The sequence below is a fragment of the Myxocyprinus asiaticus genome, chromosome 17 (assembly GCF_019703515.2).
Source record: "Myxocyprinus asiaticus isolate MX2 ecotype Aquarium Trade chromosome 17, UBuf_Myxa_2, whole genome shotgun sequence".
Classification (NCBI taxonomy): Eukaryota; Metazoa; Chordata; class Actinopteri; order Cypriniformes; family Catostomidae; genus Myxocyprinus; species Myxocyprinus asiaticus.
In genome coordinates this window covers 35,316,531-35,341,158 of record NC_059360.1, presented here as the reverse complement: position 1 = coordinate 35,341,158, position 24,628 = coordinate 35,316,531, and the positions used below count along the sequence as shown (strand labels likewise).

The window sequence follows — 24,628 nt, the reverse complement described above, 5'->3', positions numbered from 1 at the left end:
TAAATATAATATTGTTTTCAGTACACAGTCAATATAATCGTCATATATGTGAGCGATTACAGACAGAAAGATGCTAACTTTATTTCCACTTTTAAAAGTATGTAAATTGATTTATTTCTGTTTTTTTGTTTACCCAGCTACAGTATTGCCACAATTAATGTGTGCAATATTAATTTGAAGTGTTAAAAAAACTCAGTTCAACAAAAATATGTGATTTAAGCACTCAATCCAGTAGAAAGTCTATCATTATCATCAGGTGTTGAAGCTATCATGACAGACCACACTGGTTTCATTTCACAGAGACTGGCTGGTGTCTGGCATTTTACGTTTTTCATTTACATAAAGCAGAGGATTTTGAACTTTTGCTAGGCCCTCGAATTTATGCGATTGCGGTACCTTTCCACTAGCGCGTTTTGAATGGAGGTGAGCAAATTAATTCCTATGGAAATGGAGCTCCACTCTCTCGAGGTGGATTGTGGGATTAACAGCGGCGCAGAGAAAGCCTCAAAAATAATTGAAATTCTCCTGCTTTATGCAAATGAGGAACGAAAAACACCGTGCGCCGGCCAATGACTGTGAGCTGAAAGCAGTGACGTTGCTTCAACATATGAGGATAATGCTGATGTTTCTGCTAGATTCAGTGCTTTAATCAACAACGGATTTCAAATGATGATTGCACGCATACATTGTGACAATACTGTGGCTGGGTGAGCAAAAGTGAGACTCCAAACAGACTTGACAAATGAAGACTGTATGTGTTCCTTGTGAAAATACAGTGGCTGGATGAAAAAGCACAATACATCAAGCAGTTTTTATATGTTAGGCATTTGGGAATAAAGTTTTTTTTTGGCTGTAATCACGCACATTTATGATGATTAGATTGTTTTCAATTCATGGTCAATCACATGATGGGGCTAAATAGCATACTACATACTACTCTTGCTATTTCTACCATTGACTGATGTGGCAGAAGCAGTAAAGTAGTAGGCTATGGGAAGTATGCGATTGCAAAGACAGCCCACATTCGATGTAACGCCCCAAAGCGGCTGCTCTCTGGCGTTGAGAGCGGCTTTGGGCGGAGTTTTTACGCGCCAGTGGACACGTACAGTTATAAGAACGTATAAAACGCGCGTCTCGAGACTGCGCACTGTAGATGTGTTTATGTCCGTCTTAATAAAAGCTTATGGAGACGTCCTTCCATGGTCAGTCTTTGAGAGCACAGGTTTAGTTTCACGATCGTTCTTGGATCTGTGGTTACTGCCAAAGATAGGCTCACGCGTCCCCGGTACATTGTACATCGGAGCCAAAACTCCGAAATCGGAATCAGTGGTTGGCCACGCGCCAAACGCGACTTGAATCAGCGTTTCACGCGAAACATCAGCGAGAACACTTTCTGGGCGTGTGATATATTACGTAATGTTTCATTGTTCTAAACTTGAGCGAGTATGTATATTCTTTGATTTGACAATACTGTTCTGTTTTACAGATTAAGTGGCAGATAGAAAAAAGAAAAAAAAAAATGGATTTGGTAACAACAGGCTGTTTGTTCATACAGCGTTTCGCAAGAGGACAGACGCTCGACTTTAACTGCGTGGTAGTGTCCCTGAGTCACTAATTAGTCTTGGTATGGAGTGGCATTCTGTTTGGGTATCTGTGAACAGTTCACTGTACACACCCAGTGTTTGAGATCATTTTATAATTATTAACCAAAACAGCCTTGGTCTCATTTAGATAATATTAATTGTTTAAAGGAACTGCCCTTACAATGTCATTGTGGTGCCTGGATTTAAACATCATATTGCAGTTCAGTAATGTATATAGAAAAAATATTATTATTATTATATAATTTTTTTTTTAACATGTGCTATATGAAAACCGTGGTATTTTTTGAAGTACCGTGACAATATCATGAAATATGAAGACACAAATCATTCACTACCATGATGTTACCTTGGTAACACCACAGTGCTATTTTTTTTCTTGTCTCATTACTCTTCTCTTCACTTTCTGTCATGTCTAATTCCTCACTTCATCAATTCATCTCTGCTGCTTTCAGTACCCTTGAAGGGTACTGTGGCAAGTGAACACCACCAAAAGGGTTGCTCCAGACGAAAGTGAAAAAAATAAATCCTATCTCGAAGGGCCCTTCCACAAGACTGTTAGCGAAGGCGTCGTTCCTTCAGTAATGGTGCCATGTTGCTTTTAGAGTACCTGCTTAAAAGGCTTTGTCCTTCAGGGTGAGTAGGGCACAGGGAGGATCACTTTCGATTGGAATTTGCCCCGATCTGCTGTATCTTGCCCTATTAAAGGCACCTCTACCTAATTTTCTTTAATGTTTCCACTGTTATTGTGAGATTATTGAGAGATGATTTTGATTTGTTTTTATTTAATAATTTTATTTCTGTTATTAAAATTTCACCCCATTTTTTTGCGTGACCAGAAGGGCACCTTTAGATTTGTGAACAACCTTCAGTGCATGCACTGTTCCAAGTCTTCAAAGCCAGTAACTTTGTGTGATGTACAGACTGAAATTGTTATTCACTTAAAATCTTCCCCTCCACTGTAGCTCTCAAATCTCATTTGTGCTTTTGCACATTCAAACATGGCACCTCAAGTTGCACTTCGCTAGGTTTGACCTCAGTGATGTCAAACATCATTGGTTCCTGTGTTTTTCGTGACTGTAATGTGATGCATTTGAATGGTTTTAATTGAACGCAAGTGAGATTTGGGAACAAATAATGACTGAAATTTCAGTCTGTTCTACAAACACATAAAGCTATTGCATGGCTCATTGTGCTTTTTGTCACTGGTGTTTTTTTTTTTGGTTTTTTTTGGCATAGCAGTATAAATGGCCATCCATTTTTGTTGTATGGAAAAGAGCAGCCAGGACATTCTGCAAAATAGGGCTGTGCAATATGAATTTTGTAAAAACATTTTATAAATTTTTAATACATAATGTTTTTGTTTAGTTTTTATAGATATTGCAGTTGTAATTTTAATTGCAAATTTGGCAAATGTTTTGCCTTATACATCTCACAATCAAACATTTCAGTGTTCAAAAACATATTTAATGAAGAAAAAAATTTCTTTGCAAAAGCAATAGATGATAGCGTCAGTTTTTCGTTTGTCTTTGTGTTTATCTTTATTCACCTTCCCAATTTCTGTTATCTCAGTGGTGCCAATGTTTGCACTCTGCATTCTGATTTGCGAGATCGTCAGTGTGCGAAATATGTGCACCAGTTAGATTGTGAATTAAAGATCACAGAATTGCAGCTTGCTTCCATTCTGAAATGCTCATTCCTTGATTTTTATTGCGATTAATTGCACAGCCCTACTGCAAAAAATGTCCATTTGTGTTTCATGGAAGAAAGCATAATGTGTTTGTAAGGACATAAAGGTGAAAATTTGTCAGAATTTCATTTTTGGCTGAACTATTAATATAAAACCCTGATGGTTATGATTCTCTCTCCAAATTCAGAAGTTCAGTTCAGCTTTTGTGTTGATGTATTTATCCATAAATAATGAATGCCATTTTTGTATGTGTGTAAATGTGTCAGCAGTGACAGAGATTTGGGCCCTGTTTGTAGTTTCCTGTTGTGTCAATAGATATAAAGTAAAGCCCTAGTAAGAGATTTTATGTATGGTCAGCATGTTTAAAAAGTCATCAGTGTTATCAGTTCCTGTCTATCTGGGAACAATTTGTAAGTCTGTAACTGCAAGCATTTAAATTAAATTAAGCAGACTTCTGCTCCTTAAGATCAGCTGTAGAATTTGCAGAACTCAAGTACTCTTCACTCATCTAGTCAAAAATTTGGAGAGATCACACTTGTATTTGGAGATATTGCACGAATGCTGTTTACAATTCGCCAGTCAGCACCAGTCATTCAGTTTGTTAATTAAGACTTAATTCAGTTTCCTCACACTTACACAGTGTTATGTATCTCTGATAACTTGTGCACACCCCCCTTACTGAACCAATCTGATCACATTTCAGACATTCTTTGAACTGAATACAGAGGTTACATGCAATCACTGATAAGCAAGTGTACAGTGTGTGTGTTTTTAAGAAACTCTGCACTTTAGCACTGAAACTCCAGTGTAAGAAAACTGTAATAAGCACTGTAGACTGCATTTATTTACTCTTATAGCTACAGGTACTGATTATACACAGACCTTTGGAGTCAGAAAGAGCAGTTCAAGATGGTGAGCTACAGAGAGTAATTCAAAGAGATCAAGCGTATTCTAAGTAAGTCTCTGCTAATTTGGCTGAATTTTAATTAGTGGTCGACCAATATGTTTTAATTTTTTTAAATGACTGATACCAGTATCTAGACTCAAGCAGGGTGGCCGATTGCCAGTTTATTGCGGATATATACACAATACAATTTAATTACAGCAAATAATAAATACACATTTACTCACAATTCACAGAATTATTGGAAACAGTAATTGTTCATTAGCCATTGACAAGGCTGTCTGCACAGTTTGGACTAATTTAAATTTCAAAGTGACCAAATATTGAATCAGCCTGTTGGTTTAAGTTCAAAGGCTTACTTAAGGAATATTAAAAATATAAGATTGTTTGTGCATTTATCCAAGTATAAGTGTTATCTTGCCTTGATGAGCTGCACATAACATAGTTAAGGTTTATCGTACTGTGCATTTAAAAATTGGATGAGTGTTCTCCTTGTGACTATTTTTTACCTGTCTCCAGGTATGCCGGGGTCCAGGTACGTCTGTGTGGAATGTTGGAGCAGTAAGCAGGTAGCTAGCTGGCTGAGGGAACAGGGATTTCATGAATATGTGGATCTACTGTGCTCTAAACACCGTTTGGATGGAGCCAGCCTGCTGTGCCTTAGTGAAACTGATCTACGGTCCCCTCCACTGGAGCTTAAGGTGCTTGGTGACATAAAGAGACTGATGCTGGCAGTGCGGAGACTACAGAGACAACACGTGGCCCTCGCACACTTAGTGTCAGAGGTCAATGCATTGTCTCCCATTCACACTGGGGGACTGGACCGTACAGTATGTAACAGCTTCGCAGAACGAGGGTCAGGAGACTACCAACACTGTAATGGGGTTGGGGTGGTCACCACAGTAGGTGGAGAACATAGCACTGGTTATTCTAATGGGAAGCATAAACAGAATTCTGGTCGGTTGGACCCAGAGTACTGGAAGACTGCACTCGGTGCCCTCTATGCCATGCTGGTGTGCGGAGTGACATCATTCGTAATGGTGCTTGTGCATGAGAGAGTTCCTGACATGCAGATGTACCCGCCACTTCCAGACATATTTCTGGAGAGGTGAGTTATGTTTGCATATGTGGATATATTTCAGAAGAGTTGTGTTGCATAGCTCCACCATCACAGAGTTCATCTGGATGTAGGGTCTGGTGATGTATTGAATATTCTGTATTAAATATATTTATATTTTAATGTGCTTTCTATTTAGCCATTAAGATCCTAATATCTGTGCCAGTAGGATAGTTCCATGGCGACTCCTCGTGTCATGATTTGTGAATATGAGAGTGTTAAGACTAGAGCCCGACCGATATGGGATTTTTGAGACCGATACCGATTTTAGAGAGGGAAATTTCACAGATTACCGATATGGTAACCGATATATCTAATTTTTGAGCTGGAATGAAAATGGACCTTTTCTATGTGGATTGTGCACTGATTTTGCACCGATATGACTATGCAAAGGTACTCAGGCTGCTTTCTTAAATATTTTTATCAAAGAACATTTGACATTATTATTATACATTGTCAACAAATTCTAGAAATGAACACTGAGAAAATAAAGAATAAACATCTTAGCCTAGTTGTGGCGTAAATGGTCACTAAGTTACAATTTACGCACTACTAAATATTTGAGCGTTGCACCATTACATTTATGTAGGACGTAACCCTACGTATAAACTAAATACATAAGGCAGCCTCCGACCAGGAGTAACTGATGGAATAAAAAAGCAGACTCATTTCATGACATCAATGAGTTCATGTTTTGGTTGACAGGCATCAGTCCTTTTGACATATATGATGGTGTTGGCATTTACACTCATTTACATTTACAAGAGAGAAAAAAAAAACGTACTTTTAAGCGGCTCTTCAGCATGAAACCGATCTAACAGTGCAGTTTTTAGGGTGCGTCGCCCGGTGTCAAGTTTCAACACATTCAAAATATATATAATAATATATTAAAATGAATACATTTCTATTTTTCCAGCCTGCTGTATTAGTATTTATCACACTTCATTTATTTTAGATACAGTTCCTATATATCATTATTTACATAGGGCAAATATACTATTTATTAAATCTACTCTTATTACGTATCGTATTTTAATGTATGGAAAACCAGACTTTTAAATATTACATTTTATAAATGCAACGACTGGAATGTCTGGTTGAAGGGGGTATCAAACTGTGAATCCTGAACAAAACATTTAGGTGAATACATGTTTACACATTAGCTTCCACTCAGCTGACATCAGTGAAAGTAGCTACGTGATTAGCTAGTTAGCTGTAAGCTCGTCGTCATGGAGAGTAAAAGATGGACTTTATTTATTTTCCAGCATTGTGTCTCACCAACTAGGCAAGAGCGAAGCGTGAAATCAACACTCATCAGACACAATCCACCACCGCACCGTTGTCTACTGAGCTGCAAAAAGATGCTCTGATGTTTACCTTTCAATCTGCTACATTACTGACTGCACTGATAAACTATAGCTGGCTCACAGCAAACAGATGTGATAAACATGAGTGACATGGTTGTCAGGGACGTTATATTAGTTATATAAAATTATGGGGTCATTTTTTTATTAACTTTCCAGTATGTATTTCACAAACTAGTTAGCAATTTAACGAGAAGAGATCTCCTCAAATCCGCACCGTTTAACTCCGCCCTGTTTGCAGAGCCACCATCAACTCAGAGTCAGCTCTGTAAACAATGGAGTTGGACAAACTATGTAATGACCAATTCTAAAGCATTGTTTTCTGCATTATATGTTCTGAAAAAAAGTTTTCATATCGGTAAAATATACGCCGATACCGATATATCGGTGAAAGGCTAATATCGGTCGGGCACTAGTTAAGACAGAAATGTTTTAATACCCTCTGTGATTTATACCTCAGTTTGATTCATTTTCATGAATCTGTTCTTTTGAAATTGATTCTGTGGCTCTGTTAAAATGTTACAATGTTTTATTAGAAATAAATTTTGGTACACATGTAGAAATATTGGCACATATAAATAATTTTTTATAAATAAAAAATAATAAATATAATTCTTCCATGTGTTCTCTTAGTAAAAAACATAGTTTGATTATTTTTAATAGATTTTTTACTGTATTTTACTTCCTGCATTAAAAAATATGAATCCATGTGGCAACAATGGCTGTTTGGTCAAGAATATTGCAAATAAAATAAAATAAAATAAAAAAAAATTATGCAATTTTGTCAAAATGCTAAAAAAGATTTGAAATACAATTACCTGGATATTAAATTCACACATCCCTAACCTGCTTCCTGGTTAAGATCACAGTTCATTGAATGTGTGAAGTTTGTTTAAGTCAGTGTTTATGCTGCGTAGCTTGTGGTTTTTGGGTATTTTATATTAATAATTATGATTAAAGACTCATGATTTGTGATTTATGTGTCAGTGTACCCAGAATTCCCTGGGCTTTCGCCATGGCTGAAGCATGTGGAGTGGTGCTGGGTTTCATATTACTGCTAGTGTTGTTGATGCACAAACACAGGTAAACACAAATGGTCAAAATGCAAGACAGAACTTAGAGATACTCTGGAAAGTTTACTGTGGTCTCAGGGCAGTGTTAATATTACAGAATTACAAAACTCTCAGAGACAAAGGAGTTCTTTTCAGAAGGTGCTGGGACATATGAAAATACTTTATTACTATGCAAACAATCTCATGTAAATTTTATCAGCAATTTTTATGAAGGTTGTCAGCATCAGAGAGAAATGATCCTGGTAGATGTAATGTGTTTAAACACATTAGGCCACGCTGTTTGGTTTTTATATTTCCAATGAGTTGTGTTTTTACCATGGTAAACAGTAAATTACATACTGTACATCATTAGTGTGATAGTGCTCCTTTAATGATCAGTTTAATTTCATTTTCATATGTCTGTCCTTTTTTTCTTTTGTTTGTGTGTGTGTGTGTGTGTGTGTGTTTGTGTGTGTGTTTTTAGGTCCATTCTGTTTCGCAGATTGTGTAGTTTAATGGGGACAGTGTTCTTGCTCCGCTGTGTTACTATGTTTGTCACTTCACTGTCTGTACCTGGTCATCATCTGCAGTGTTCAGGCAAGGTGAGGAATATGCAAATACATACACTTTTGGGGGTGGACGATGGAATAAGATGTATTTTTGGTGGCTCTAGTAGTGACAACAATTGACAGGAATGAACACACAAATAAAACTAATGCTTGAATTGTGTTTTGTTAAATTAGTTTGTCAATTTGAATTTGAAAGTAAAAATGTATATATACATGGTATATACAAATACACTCACCGACCACTTTATTAGGAACACCTGTACACCTACTTATTCATGCAATTATCTAATCAGCCAATCGTGTGGCAGCAGTGCAATGCATATAATCATGCAAATACAGGCCAGGACCTTCAGTTAATGTTTACATCAACCATCAGAATGGGGAAAAATGTGATCTCAGTGGCTATGGTAACTCAGATAACTACTGTGTATAACTGTTGTGAGCAGAATAGCATTTTAAAATGCACAACACGTCAGACCTTGTGGCAGATGGGCTACAAAAGCAGAAGACCACGTCAGGTTCCATTTCTGTCAGCCAAGAACAGAAAGCTGAGGCTGCAGTGGGGCTACCATCTGTGTACCTCAGCAGAAATCGACATTCATCAGACCAGGTGATGTTTTTCCTGTCTTTAACTGTCCAGTTTTGGCAAGCCTGTGCCCACTGCAGCCTCAGCGTTCTGTTCATGGCTGACAGTTGTACAGAGTGGTTATCTGAGTTACCGTAGTCTGTCTGTCAGCTCAAACCAGTCTGGCCATTCTCTGTTGACCTCTCTCATCAACATACCTTTCCATCCGCAGAACTGCCGCTCACTGAATGTTTTTGGAACCTAAAACTAGACGAAACACTAGAGACTGCATGAAAATCCCAGGAGATCAGCAGTTACAGAAATACTCAAACCAGCCTGTCTGGCACCAAAAATCATGCCACGGTTGAATTCAGTGAGATCAAAAAAATGTCCCCATTCTGATGGTTGATGTGAACATTAACTGAAGCTCCTGACTAGTATCTGCTGATTAGATTATCGCATAAATAAGCAGATGTACAGGTGTACCTAATAAAGTGGTCAGTGAGTGTTTATATATATATATATATATATATATATATATATATATATATATATATATATATATATATATATATATATATATATATACAGGTGCATCTCAAAAAATTAGAATATTGTGGAAAAGTGAATTTTTTTCCGTAATTTAATTCAAAAAGTGGAACTTTCATATATTCTAGATTCATTACACATAAAGTGAAATATTTCAAGCCTTTTTTTTTTTTTAATCTTGATGATTACTGCTTACAGCTCATGGAAATCAAAAAAATTAACTTTTCCACGATATTCTAATTTTTTGAGATGCACCTGTATATATATGTACACTATATGGCCAAAAGTTTGTGGACACCATATGTGCTTGATGAACATTTGATTTCAAAACCTTAGGCATCAATTTCCTGTAATTGGAATCTTTGCTGTAATAACAGCTTCCATTCTTTTGGGAAGGCTTTCCACTGTACTGTATGTAGTAACATGGCTACAAGAATTTGCTGTCATTCAGACACAAGGCTATCAGTGAGGTCAGGAACTGATGTTGGTCGATGGGGCCTGACTTACAGTTGCTGTTCCAGTTCACCCCAAAAGTGATCAGTGGGGTTCAGGTTGGGGCTTTGTGCAGGCCAGTCAATTTCTTCCATGCCAGACACAGTAAACCATTTCTTTATGGACCTCACTTTGTTCAGAGGGACATTGTCATGCTGGAACAGAAAAGGGCTATCTCCAAACAGTTGCCACAAATTTGGAAGCACACAAAGTCCAAGCCATTACATAAAGAAACATTAAGATTTTTCTTTACTGGATTTAATGGAGTAACCAAATTTGTTAATTAGAAGGGGGTGTCCACAAACTTTTGGCCATATAGTGTGTGTATATATATATATATATATATATATATATATACTGTATAAATGAAGTGTTAAAAAAATTAACACTTTTAATCATACCCTCAGCGCAGTGGAATGGAACCTCAGACAGATTGATAATGATTGCAAAATAAATTGCTATGGACTGTAGGCCAGTGATAGGCTTATGTTCAGTGATAATGAATAAAACAAACAATATATTAACTTCTAAAGCCCATTTTTATAACTGGAATTCAATACATTCATTTTCTCATCTGCCACAAAAATGTAATGTTGAATTATCATCATTTGGGGACTTTTCTGAGCAAATATTGATTGCATGGGATTATATTGATTAATTCAATTAATTAATCAGTATTTCATATAATATATAAATTCAGTTAAAATTTTAATTGATTTATAGCCCTAATTAAAACGCATTCTCTCTTTTTTTCATTTTACTATTTGTCTGTCACATACACAATTATTTTTGTAGATAAAGAACTTGTATTGTGTACTGGATTATTATGTGTGTATAGTAAAGTATAAACATTAGCTCTAATTATCTATTTATTCTGCCCTGTAGAACCTCAGAAAACATCATACACCCAGTCAAACAATTCAGTCACACCATTATCATCATTTCTACTTTGTGTGTATGTGCAGGTGTGAATGTGGATCTGTGTTTTGCAGATGTATGGTGATATCTGGGCAAAAGTGCAGCGTGCATTGGACATCTGGAGTGGACTTGGCATGTCTTTAACGGGTGTTCATACATGTGGGGATTACATGTTTAGTGGACACACTGTTGTTCTCACCATGCTCAACTTCTTTATCACTGAGTGTGAGTGCACAAGCTGTGCTTAGGGTTTTACTCACATGCAGATACTGTATATAGACACACTGAATGGCCAAAAGTATGTGAACATGCAAACACCACAGCCATACATACTTTTTCGGCATTCAATTTAAAAACGATTAGCGTTAATATTGAAACATGGCTGTGGGGATTTGCTCCCATTGAGACGCGCATCAGTGAGGTCGGGCACTGATGTTGGGCAGTGGGGCCTGGCTTGCAGTTGGCAATCCAATTCTTTGTGCAAGAATTGGGCTTAGCGCAAGCCAGTCAAGTTCTTCCACATTAGACTCAGTAAACCATTTTTTTCTGAGTCTTGGTTTATGCATAGGGGCATTGTTATGCAGTATCAGAAAAAGGCCCTCCCCCAAACTGTTGGCACAAAATTAGAAAGTAAAGCTTTCTAATTTTTTTTTGTACTTCGTTCTATAGAATATCATTGCATGGCTTCAAAAATAATTTTCTTATCAGAATTCAGTATTTGAATGAGTAAATCCATATTTAAACATTTTATTCTATTTTTATTTTAAATAAGTATTAAAAGAAGATTAATTTACTTGAAGCAAAAAAAATATATTAACAGAATATTAAAAGAATATTGAATTAGGTTATTTTTTCTTACTGCATTAACATATATTTATTTTCTTGTTTTAAGCATAAATCTAACAACATTTTGTAAGGTTTATGCTTTAAACAAGAAAAAACAACTTGACACTCGGAGCAGCCTTATGAAAGAAAAAAAAAAAAAAAACCTAAGAAAAATCAAACTAATTCAATATATACACTATATGGCCAAAGTTTGTGGACACCATATGTGCTTGATGAACATTTGATTTAAAAACCCTAGGCATCAATTTCCCCCTTTGCTGTAATAACAGCTTCCACTCTTTTGGGAAGGCTTTCCACTATACTGTATGTAGTAACATGGCTGCAGGGATTTGCTGTCATTCAGACACAAGGCTATCAGTGAGGTCAGGAACTGATGTTGGTCGATGGGGCCTGACTTACAGTTGCTGTTCCAGTTCACCCCAAAAGTGATCAGTGGGGTTCAGGTCTAGGCTTTGTGCAGGCCAGTCAATTTCTTCCACGCCAGACACATTAAACCATTTCTTTATGGACCTCACTTTGTTCACAGGGACATTGTCAGGCTGGAACAGAAAAGGGCTACCTCCAAACAGTTGCCACAAATTTGGAAGTACACAAAGCCTAAGCCATTACATAAAGAAACATTAAGATTTTTCTTTACTGGATTTAATGGAGTAACCAAATTTGTTAATTAGAAGGGGGTGTCCACAAACTTTTGGCCATATAGTGTATTTTCTGAAAACAAGCCTTGTACAGTTTTGCTTTTCAAGTAAATTGATCTTGTTTTAAAGAAATATTCTGGGTTCAATACAAGTTAAGCTTAGTTGACAGCATTTGTGACAAAGATTACCACAAACATTTATTTAGACTTTAAAAAAAGCAAAAATATGGGTTACAGTAAGACACTTATGTTGGAAGTTAATGGGGCCAATCCGTAATGTCAAAATATCCACTGTTATAAGCTTCACATTTCTGCCTTTAAATCATCCAAAAATTGGCCCCATTCACTTCCTTTTTTTTCTTTCTTTCTTTTATTTTTTTTAAGAAAAAGAGGGGCAAGTCAAAATAATCTTTTGTGTAATTAACATTATGCCACAAACTTTATTGATTGAGCTTAACTTGTACTGAACCTGGAAGATGTCTTTAACAACCATCCCTGTTGTTACAGTATCCTTATTCAGTGGTGTAATCAATGTCTCTTTGGAATTTTAGATATGCCACGTAACTGGAACTTTATCCATACCATGTCTTGGGTCCTAAACCTGTTTGGAATCTTCTTCATCTTGGCGGCTCATGAACACTACTCTATTGACGTCTTCATTGCATTCTACATTACCACCAGACTGTTCCTGTACTACCACACGCTTGCAAACACACAAGCCTATCAGCACAGCCGCAGAGCACGTATCTGGTTCCCTCTCTTCTCTTTCTTTGAGTGCAATGTGACCGGACCTGTTCCAAATGTGTATAGCTGGCCTTTCTCCAAACCTATCTTAATGAAGAAAATTATAGGATAGACTGTGTGAGTTTATGTGTAGCTCAGACTGTGGCTTCACAGTCGTCTTCTTATTTGGTGTCTTGGTGGATTATTTATTTGTTTATTTATTGCTTTTTGTTCACTTTCTTGCAACCTTTATCTAATGGTTTGGATTACACTTTAAATAAGAACACTGTCTTGTTTTGGTGACTTGCACTTCTTAAAATATTGGAAAATATCTGTATACGAATCTATAAAACGCATACACAATTTGAAAGGCTTATTTTTTTCGTTGGATACACTTGAGTAATTAATATCACGGTTTCCTTTTACTGGTACTGGAACAAGAATTCACTTGTGAAGCAGTTTGAGAACCGAAAACACAGTATTTATATCACACTAACAGTTAGCCTATAATATTTAAACAAACACTTGCAATGTCAGAGGGGTTAAAATTAGAGGGAGTTAAAAAAATACAAATATAGCTCATCAGTATTGAGCCCTTATACTGCACTGCTGTCTTTGATTTCTTGTTTACTGCGGTGCCTATTATTATGTTGGGATACTTCATAATGGTTCATATTTGAAGACATATTATAGCCAAGGAGATGTAATGCTTATGTTTTACTGATTTTGACTCTTTGCTATTAATTTAGTTTTGTATAAATACTTTAATCTCTTTGGGATCCTAAAAGAGATTACTATTACAAAATGTTTTACCAATATTAGCATTAGTATTAATGTCAGCAACCCACTTCATTGAAATGATCTACACTTTTATATGGACTTCATTGTAAAAAGGAAGGTACATAATTTTTGTTTATCTGTAAGATTAATTATGTTTGTCAGTATAAGGGGTGTGTGTGTGTGTGTGTGTGTGTGGGCGGGTTTGAGTGGTTTACGAGCAAATGTTTTTAGGTTACAGACTGGTAATTACAAGGGTATTGTGCTATAAATGTGGTTTATGAGGACATTTCTAGTGTCCCCATAATTCAAATCGCTTAAAAAAACATGATGTTTTTTTGAAAATGTAAAAATGCAGAAAGTTTTTTGTGAGGGTTAGGATTAGGGGTAGGGTTAGGGGATGGAATCTATAGTTCATAAAGTATAAAAATAATTATGCCTATGTCGAGTCCTCATAAGGATAGCCGCACCAACGTGTGTGTGTGTGTGTGTGTGTGTGTGTGTGTGTTTGTGTGTGTGCGTGTGCATGGAAGTCGGGTGCTCGCTTATGGAAGTCATGTGTTTGTGAATGCAACTAAAATTTATAACGCTGTTTCTGTTTTAGTGTTTTATTTAAATGTAATTTGGTGCCAACAGAAGTCTTATCAATTGGTTTACCATTTACAAGACCAGACTTACTAAAATAATAAAACTTTACAGACTTACACTAACAAAACACTATTGTATGTGTGTTTTTTTTGTTTTTGCATGTCTCGTGACCGAACGACATGACACAAGAACCAATGAGGTTTGACGTGTCACCATATTTGATTTGTGCTTTGTTTACAGGAGTTGATCAATGATTGGATTTGAGACAGAATAACAACTCAAAGTTGCCGTGAATTGCCTTGACAAGCGCAGTTTGATTTGGTGTTTTGATGTATTTCCTACTGAAACAGGAAGTGGTGGTGGGACATGTCGAACAACCATTTTTTTTTAAATAGCCAAAAAGCTTTAGATTACAGCCATTTACACATACCCCTTTCCACCATGCTGCTCATGTCAGAGCCATTTACCAGGAAAACTTGAGAATATCTCATTACCTGCCAGCTTTTCCAAAGACTTGAAAACCAAATGATGATCTAACTGACAACATAACCTATAACCAGCCCACAAATGCACACAGCACAATGCAGTTGGAGCCGTTGTGCAAGTCCAATGAAAAGGAATGAGAAACAAGAGGTTAAAAGATAACATATCCATGTTTTAAATCACAATACACAAAGCATAACTTGAGCTGTACATCCGAAGAAACTATTCGGCTGCACAAAAATATAAATAAACTCCAGCAACTTTCCTCGGGTCCAGCTCCTGTGATGGTGTGTCCTATTCAGAAGTGATCATCCCTATTCCCTATTCCCAAGACATTATCTTCTTCACTGTGAGAGCTTCTTATTGCTGAAAGGTGATAACGGTCAGTCAGAACTCAATTTTTAAGCAATTCTTAGAGAAAATTCTGTTTGGAACAACCCTACAGCATGAATTGTGCTCCCTTTAATGTGCCCTTCGAAGGCATGATCAGCGGCAGTTAAAACACAGCCAGATGCGCTGAACAGTTGTAGGTTGAGGGTGCATTCTCCTTCTAGAAAGCATTTTATTGGACAATGTTTCTCAACCTCTATGTGACGTCATGATGTTCATGAGTTTTTAGCCGAAAGAGAGAGACTGCAGATTTTAAATGCATATATCTTCTGAAAACAAATTTTGTCAACATTTAGAAAGACACTAGCATATGTATGAACTTAAAGTTAATATATATGGAATAAAAGCAGCAAAATTTTCATTTAGATTTTTAAATTACAATTTGTTAATCATATAAAGTGATTTTATGCCTTTAGAAGACTTTGACGCATGAGTCGCATTGACTTCTTTTGCGACACTTTTGGGTGCTTTTTTAAATACGGTGTACTTGCTTTTGTGGCGGGATGAATGAGGTGAACACAACAAGGTATAGCAGTTTTTACCCCGAAGGGGCCATTTATTTGTAAACATAGTAGGTGCAAAAGGGGAAAGTTCAGGGAAACAATTTGTTGCTCGGTTGTTGGGTAGCGTTTGTTGGCAGTGTTGGGCTGTAACAGAATACATTTAATGGCAAACGTTTTCAGAATACAAAAAAATTACAGTTTTCATCCCTCACATTGTCTTTAGCCAATATTCAGAATACAGTTATAGAATCACTGGTTGAGTTTTATAGGATACTTAAAAATGGATTATGAATATATATATTTTTTTTCATGAATAATTAATCCGTTATTTAATATCTGGCAACCGCACCAGCACACTTGTATCAGTGTGCTGTCAGTTGTGCACCAGTATCAATACAGCTGGCAAAGTTTTTTCAGAAATGTAACATTTGAGTGATTATACATCGTTTTCAGCTATTGTAATTGCTGTGTAAATACAATTATGCAGCTACAGATGCGGCCTCTGTGCCGAGCATTTCAGTGTAAAGACAGACTCTTCATGATTAGCATTTGGTGAGTCGTGTCCACATCAGAAACTTGCAGAATGAAGATCTGTTGAGAAATAGCAGTTATTAACCACAATAATATGAACAGGTAAAATATGGGAGAAAATACTGCAATGACTGGGAGATGGAAAAGGTCTTGAAGCAGTTCAGAGGTGTTCCAAAACGACAACAGAAAAACCTTGTGTAAATAGCTACTGCAAATTTTGAGGCTTATAGACACATGGGGGCTAGTTCAATGTGACATGTATTGCGACATACAGGCATTTGAATATTTATATCTCACTTTTTAAAAAAACATCTCATATGAGGTTATTTTTTTTTATTTTATTTATTTAATTAGGGGATTCTGTAGCTCAACTGGTAGAGCATGGCACTAGCAACGATGAGATCATGGGTTCAATTCCCACAGAACACACAAACTGATTAAATGAATACCTTGAATGCATACTATAAGTTGCTTTGGATAAAAGTGTCTACCAAATGTATGAAGTATTTCTTGGGCATTTGGGTTGTGAAGGTACAGGCAACATTTCTGGAAAGTGGATGAAATATTATATTTGACCACAAACTGCCTTTGCCTTCTGCCTTCCATAAAGAGAAACATTAGTGTCTAACTCCATATCTAATTTACATAAACTATTAAGATTCCCTTAGGTATTAAAGGTGTGGGTGTAGTGGTTCAGATAAGATAATATCAAATATCAAACATAATTCTTCCAATTGTGCTTCACCTACATAAATATGTATTCTAGTACATATAAATATACACTATATTGCCAAAAGTATTCGCTCACCCATCCAAATAATTGAATTCAGGTGTTCCAATCACTTCCATGGCCACAGGTGTATAAAATGAAGCACCTAGGCATGCAGACTGCTTCTACAAACATTAGTGAAAGAATGGGCCGCTCTCAGGAGCTCAGTGAATTCCAGCATGGTACTATGATAGGATGCCACCTGTGCAACAAGTCCAGTCGTGAAATTTCCTCACTACTAAATATTCCACAGTCAACTGTCAGTGGTATTATAACAAAGTGGAAGCGATTGGGAATGACAGCAACTCAGCCACGAAGTGGTAGGCCACGTAAAATGACAGAGCGGGGTCAGCGGATGCTGAGGCACATAGTGCGCAGAGGTCGGCAACTTTCAATCGCTACAGACCTCCAAAGTTCATGTGGCCTTCAGATTAGCTCTAGAACAGTGCGTAGAGAGCTTCATGGAACGGGTTTCCATGGCCGAGCAGCTGCATCCAAGCCATACATCACCAAGTGCAATGCAAAGCGTCGGATGCAGTGGTGTAAAGCACGCCGCCACTGGACTCTAGAGCAGTGGAGACGTGTTCTCTGGAGTGACGAATCACGCTTCTTCATCTGGCAATCTGATGGACGAGTCTGGGTTTGGCGGTTGCCAGGAGAATGGTACTTGTCTGACTGCATTGTGCCAACTGTGAAGTTTGGTGGAGGGGGATTATGGTGTGGGGTTGTTTTTCAGGAGCTGGGCTTGGCCCCTTAGTTCCAGTGAAAGGAACTCTGAATGCTTCAGCATACCAAGAGATTTTGGACAATTCCATGCTCCCAACTTTGTGGGAACAGTTTGGGGATGGCCCCTTCCTGTTCCAACATGACTGCGCACCAGTGCACAAAGCAAGGTCCATAAAGACATGGATGAGCGAGTTTGGTGTGGAAGAACTTGACTGGCCTGCACAGAGTCCTGACCTCAACCCGATAGAGCACATTTGGGATGAATTAGAGCGAAGACTGCGAGCCAGGCCTTCTCGTCCTACATCAGTGTCTGACCTCACAAATGCGCTTCTGGAAGAATGGTCAAAAATTCCCATAAACGCACTCCTAAACCTTGTGGAAAGCCTTCCCAGAAGAGTTGAAGCTGTTATAGCTGCAAAGGGTGGGCCGACGTCATATTAAACCCTATGGATTAAGAATGGGATGTCACTTAAGTTCATATGCGTCTAAAGGCAGATGAGCGAATACTTTTGGCAATATAGTGTATATAAAATATAAGTACTCTGAATACATCACTTTTTTATGCTATGTAATGAATACGTTACTGAATACATTTAAGAGAGAGTTTTCAGCCCAGATTAATTTCTGTAGAAGAGAAGTCTGGGGCATGCAGTACCGATTCAGATGTAAGGGCTCGTTGAAGGGTCCTGAAGGCTTTCTCTGTCTCAGCGTCCGTTGTATTGTCTCAGGCTGTACCTTCCTGGTCAGGTCTGTGAGGGGACAGGCTAGAGAGGAGAGGTGAGAAATTTAGCATCTATAGTACCCAGCCAACCCCAGAAAAATGTATCTGGGACTTCATTATGGGTTGGGGAAAGCTTTCACCTTCTTCTTATGGGGCATCATAAGGCCTTGACCTATTTGGAATCCCAGGTAGCATGCTTCCAGCAGGCCTAGGTGACACTTGACACTTTTAGTTGTCAGCATTGCCCATCAGAGCTCCAACAGCACCTTCCGGAGACAAGTCAGGTGTCCATCCAGCCCTCCAAGTGGATGACCTCATCATCAATGTAATAATTAATAATTTTCTTTATTTATCACATTATACATTTGCACATATACAGTGAAATTCTTCTTTTTTCACATATCCCAGCTAGGCTGGGGTCAGAGTGCAGGGTCAGCCATGATACAGCACCCCTGGAGCAGAGAGGGTCAAGGGCCTTGCTCCAGGGCCCAACAGTGGCATCTTGGCGGTGCTGGGGCTTGAACCCCCAACCTTCTGATCAGTAACCCAGAGCCTTAACCACTGAGCTACCGCTGCCCCTAAAAATGTAAGCGTCTACATAGGTCCAATTGGGGCCAGAGGATGATCTCCATCATATATTGGAATGTTGCAGGGGCCCCATGCAGACCAAAGGGAAGGATCAGGTACTGCCAGTGCCATAGCGTGCCGGCGAGCTTTAGGGGTATCTATAGGACCGTTGTCTGATAATGACTCCTGGTGGCATGTGGATGTCATGGGAGGTGACATGGGCTCGGCCTGGGGTCTCAGAAAATACGTCTATAGGGAAGCTCCTCCTTCTGCGTGGATGTGAACTGCTCACCCATGTCTACCATGATGGGAATCCCTGTGATCAGATTGGCGAGTTGCAGTGTGGACTTTACCCATTTCACATGGTAGATTTGCCTTTCTCTGTCCTGGCTATAGGAGACAGGCCCCACCCTCTCTGTCACCATATAGGGACCCTGCCAAGAGGCCAAAAATTTAGCAGCTAAAATGACGGCCAATAACACTCATGGCTGTCTTTCAAACAGTAGTTTGAATGGGGATAACCCAGTGGAGGCCTGGGGCTCCTCTCGTACTCCAAACAGGACATACACGATCATAATGCCCCAGTCATGCCTATCCTCCGCCACCACCTGCCTGAGCATGTGCTTGAGGGTCTGGTTAAAGTGCTCAACAAGTTGTCAGTCTGCGGATGGTAATTGAGGTGCGTAGATGGTGGACGCATAGCAGCTTGCAGAGGTCTACCATCAACTGGGACATAAAGGGGGTGTCTTGGTCCATGAGGATTTCTTGTGGAATACAGATTCAACTGACCAGTAAGAACAGCTTTTTTGCAACATTGCCAGTGGTGGCCTTTCTTAGTGGTATGGCTTCAGGGTAGCGAGTGGCGTAGTCAGTGATGACTAATGCAGGTTTTACCGGCAAAAACAAATAAACAATATTTAAACCGAACCAACTATACACTACAATTTATAGATCTGCATCTTGAATAACCTTTTTGGAAATTTCAGTCTTTCCCCATTCAAATAGATAGGAGCTGTACTTTTATGTTGTTTGTTTGCAAAGAAAATAGCTGCCCAGCCTGCCAGAGAGCATTCCAAAGATGACAAGTGGACTGACTTGCCTTGAAAGGGACTATGATATATTAACCAATTACGACTAAGTATGCTGATAAACAAGTGCAAGTGACTGTCTGCTGTTGCTGTAGGAACCTAGAAAATAGGTGCAGTCAATGTGAAAGCACAAACGCAACACGTGAGATATGCTCATGACCCCGGGCCGACTTTGGCAACAGTCCTATGATGTCCATGCCAATATGTTGGAAGGGCACTCGAAGGGCGCTTCAGTCACGGACAGTGGGATTAGTGAACTGGGTGGCAGCCACTGCGGTGCCGTATCTGGCACACTTCGCACTGCTGACAATAACATTTTACTTCCCCATCCTTCCTGGGCCAGTGGAAATAGTCACATTTGCGTTGAAAGGTGTTCTGGGCTTCTAGGTGTCCCGCATCCCATGTTCGTGTGCCAGCGTCATGATAGCTTCCGTCTTGGTCATTCAGGAGCCCAAGCTCCAGGGTCCATAAATCGGGTTCAGACGAGATGGTCAGTGACTGAAGGTACATAGAGGGTATCTCTGTGGTCACATGTGACAGGAACGACAGCTTTCCCTTGTTTCTTTTCCCTGAGGACACTGAGCTGTACCAGGCTAATGGAGGGAGTGTGGCTCGCACTCATCTTCCATTGAGGCGAACTTCCTGGGTTGGAGCACTGGCATTTTGGATGCGCATTCATCAGGGGGGTTTGTGTCCATCTGCATCAATTCATCTTTGGGAATCGTGAGCGCTGCACAGTGCTCCACCCGTGGTGTGCCCTCCGTAGGTCTCCTCTCTGACGGGCCCTCCCCTCTGAATTAAAGCCTTTACCAGACAAACAGCAGAGGCTGCTGCATCTACATGCACTTCCACAGTTAATTCGGAATGGACTTCAAAGACACTTAATCATTAATCTTACAGTTCAATCAATATCCTTTAGATATAAAAACTATCTAAAAAATCTACTCAGTTTACTCAATTAATAAATGACTTGTATTACACATAGCTAACTAATATTGGCATTATGTTCATGCTGTTTAGCCAGAGGGGAACTGGCTTTTTTTCTCCACAATCTAATATCTTATGGAGTTTTTCGTTCTTTGCCACAGTTGCCTTTGGCTTGCATAATGGGGGCCTAAAAGCAACAAATTTTAAAGCTTGACTTTCAATGATGTGTTTGCACATCTCACAATATACACCAGGTATCGCATGGAACACTTGAGGAAGAGCTCACACCCCTCTTTCAAGTTACAGTTAGTTACAGGTAGTTTGATGCATCTTTTGTGGGTACGTCATACAGTATTTTATGTGCATTTTAATTTATAACCTTGTAAGAAAGGTATTAGAAAATATATAGTATTAAATTAAATATTAAATATATAGGCTTCAATTCGCTCTGATGCGAAATGCTGGACTGCGAAGGTGACTAAAAGTGACACTGATTCTAATACGTCTGTTTCCAAAATGTGGGCTGCATTATTGCAGGGAGGCCACGAGTTCCATAAAACTGTAGCCTATTTTATAAGATAATAAAATGTCATTGTGTAGGGCAAATGTATTGTTGTTTTTAAATCATGTTTTATATGGATATGCATTGTTAATTTCATTGCAAAGAGCATTTGTGAATGACTGTCTTATTTCATAAATAAAAACATTTTGTGTAATATGAAAAATAGTATGGAGAGTTGATTATATAACACAGACTCTTCCCTGATTTCTTAGAGGGCTGTTGGATTATTACATTTGAGAACCTCTGAATTTTGATTTGCCTACATCATTCACAGTTCTTTATGGGAGTAGCATATAGTATATGTATACAATAAAAATGACGTGACTTGAAGACATGGGCTTCCAAAGTAAGACTGCAAGGAGTAGTTGTACCATAAAAGATTTTAAAAGTTTTCCACATGCAAATCTTTAGTACAAAACAAAAGATGTATACACAATGAAGAGAATATATATATAGATGTAAAATTAATAATCATACACATTTAAAACTACAAATTTCTCTCCACCGCCCCTCCCAAAAATCCTTCTAAAAATGCTAAATAGCTACCCCATTTTTTATTAAATAACTCCAGGTTGCCTAGCCTTCTATATGATATTTCTTCAAATGCCGCTACCATGCTCATCTCTGTGTACCACTCTTGAAATGAGGGCGCTCCAGCCGACTTCCATCCACTAAGAATGACCTGCCTACCAACCATAACACTGGCTAGGACCCAATTTTTTATGTATTTATCCCCAGTATTAATGACCGCCCCATTGCCCCATCGAGTCTGGGTGCAAAATGAAATTTGAGTGCCCAATACGTCACACATAAAACTCTGAACCCTCAACCAAAATTTCTGGATCTTAACATACCACCAAAAAACATGGGTTGTGTCCCCATCTTCTGATTGGCATTGCCAGCAGGTGGGTGTGTCTTTAAAACCAAGCCTATACAATCTAGAGGGGGTCCATTAGCATCAATGTAAAATCTTAAATTGCACAAGGCGCACTCTTGCATCTCTAGATGTAGACTTGATGTTTTTTAGAATCCTAGCCCACACTCCCTCCTCCAATACCATGTTTAAATCTTTCTCCCATAATCTCTTGAGAGAAGTTGAAGCTCCGTCCCCCAGACTCTGAATTAGCAGGGAGTAGTACACTGATGCCTCGTGACCTTTTCCAAAAGCAGTAATCACCACTCCCAGAGTATCTGCCGCTTTAGGAGGGTGTATGCTACTCCCAAAAATAGTACAAAGCAGGTGGTGCAGCTGTAAATACCTAAAGAATTTAGAACTGGGAATCCCAAAATGTTGAACCATATTTTCAAAGGATCTCAACACACTCCACTCTCATATAGGTCACCGAGCATATTAACCTCCCTCACAATCCACTCTGTCTAGCAGAAAGGGGACTTATTAATACATAATTTTGGGTTCAGCCATATGCTCAAAGCAACATTTAAAAAATGTCCGAATTAAACACTCTGGACACTTTTGTCCATACCGCGTGCAAATGTGAGATAACAGGGTGTAACTTAACTTCTCTGGTTAGTTTGATAGAAATGCAATGGCGAAATAGGGGCAAGAACTTCCTGTCCAATACAAAACCAGGGAGGGGATCTCTCAGGTGGAAGTGACCAATGATGTCTGAGACCGAATGCATATTAATAAAACAAAATCTTGGGTAGGCCTAGCCCACCTTTGTCAATCGGCCTATGCAACTTACTGAAATGTTATCTGGGATGTTTACCATTCCAAATGAAGGACTTCATTATGTTATCAAATTGCTTGTAATAAGAGAAGTGGACATCTATAGGGAGAGATTGTAGCAGCTAGTTGAATTTTGGAATACAATTCATTTTAATAACATTAACCTTCCCAGTCATAGATAAATGTAATGAAGCCCACCTGCCCTCATTGCTTGAAAACCTTTTCAATAAAGGTTCAAAATTAACTCTAACTAAATCACACAAATTTGCTGGGAATAAAATACCCAAATACTTAATGCCCTGTTTGGGCCACAGGAAGGCGCCTGGCTGAAAAGCCGATACTGGGCAGTATGCTGTCAGAGCCAAAGCTTCAGATTTAGACCAATTCACCCTGTATCCTGAGAACTTAGAAAATGAATTAATAATTCTGTGGAGGCAAGGCATAGATCTAGTAGGGTCGGAGATGAATAATCATCTGCGTAAAGCAAAAGCTTATGCGCCACACCTCCTGCCACAACTCCTGGAAAATCCTCCTCCTTTCTTATTGCGGCTGCTAATGGTACCAGGGCAAGACAGAACAATAAGGGGGAAAGAGGGCAACCCTGCCAGATGCCCCTATCCTGAGTAAAATAATCTGAAATTAAACCATTCGTTTGAACCGCCGCTACCGGGTGTCTATAAAGTAACTTAATCCACCCAATAAAGGTATTCCCGAACCCATACGTTTCCAAAATCTTAAAAAGGTAATCCCATTCTACCATGTCAAATGCCTTTTCGGTGTCAAGTGAGATGGCAGCGACCGGAGACTGATCGTTCGCCACTGACCACATGATATTAATGAAACACCTAATGTTTTCAGAAGAGTTACGGCCCTGAATAAACCCCACCTGATCTATATGTATGTTATAACTTTACTTAATTGGTTAGCAAAAATTTTTGACAATATTTTAACGTCTTGCTGGATCAGGGAAATTGGACGGTAACTCTTACACTCGCTTGGATCTTTGTCCTTTTTAGGAATCAGACTGATCTGGGCTTGCGTCATGGTTGGTGGAAGCTTTCCATGCTTTAATGATTCTGTATAAACTTCTAGCAAAAGCTCCTCCAAGGTTATCTCAGAATCAAAATAATTTTTTTGCTCAATCATCAGTTTAGGAAATTCTAATGGTTCCACAAAGTTTCTAACATCCTCATCAGTAGATGAAGATGTGGAACCATAAAGATCAAGAATTCTTTAAAAGCATTATTAATATCAATGGCTGAGGTAAATATTTCACCAC

At 38.6% G+C, this 24,628-nt stretch overlaps 1 protein-coding gene across 2 annotated transcripts; it reads left to right on the top strand.

Annotated features, from left to right (window-relative positions):
• Positions 1-1,130: 1,130 nt before the first annotated feature.
• Positions 1,131-14,513, top strand: LOC127454741 (sphingomyelin synthase-related protein 1-like). Of its 2 annotated transcripts, none has more exons than XM_051722115.1 (6): positions 1,131-1,443; positions 4,715-5,303; positions 7,664-7,759; positions 8,213-8,330; positions 10,896-11,046; positions 12,856-14,513. In XM_051722115.1, the coding sequence occupies exons 2-6, from the start codon at positions 4,717-4,719 to the stop codon at positions 13,158-13,160; spliced, it is 1,257 nt and encodes a 418-aa protein (XP_051578075.1). In that variant the 5' UTR covers positions 1,131-1,443; positions 4,715-4,716; the 3' UTR covers positions 13,161-14,513. The 2 variants fall into 2 exon arrangements, with proteins under 2 accessions (XP_051578075.1, XP_051578074.1); XM_051722114.1 differs by having other exon boundaries at positions 1,182-1,202.
• Positions 14,514-24,628: the final 10,115 nt, after the last annotated feature.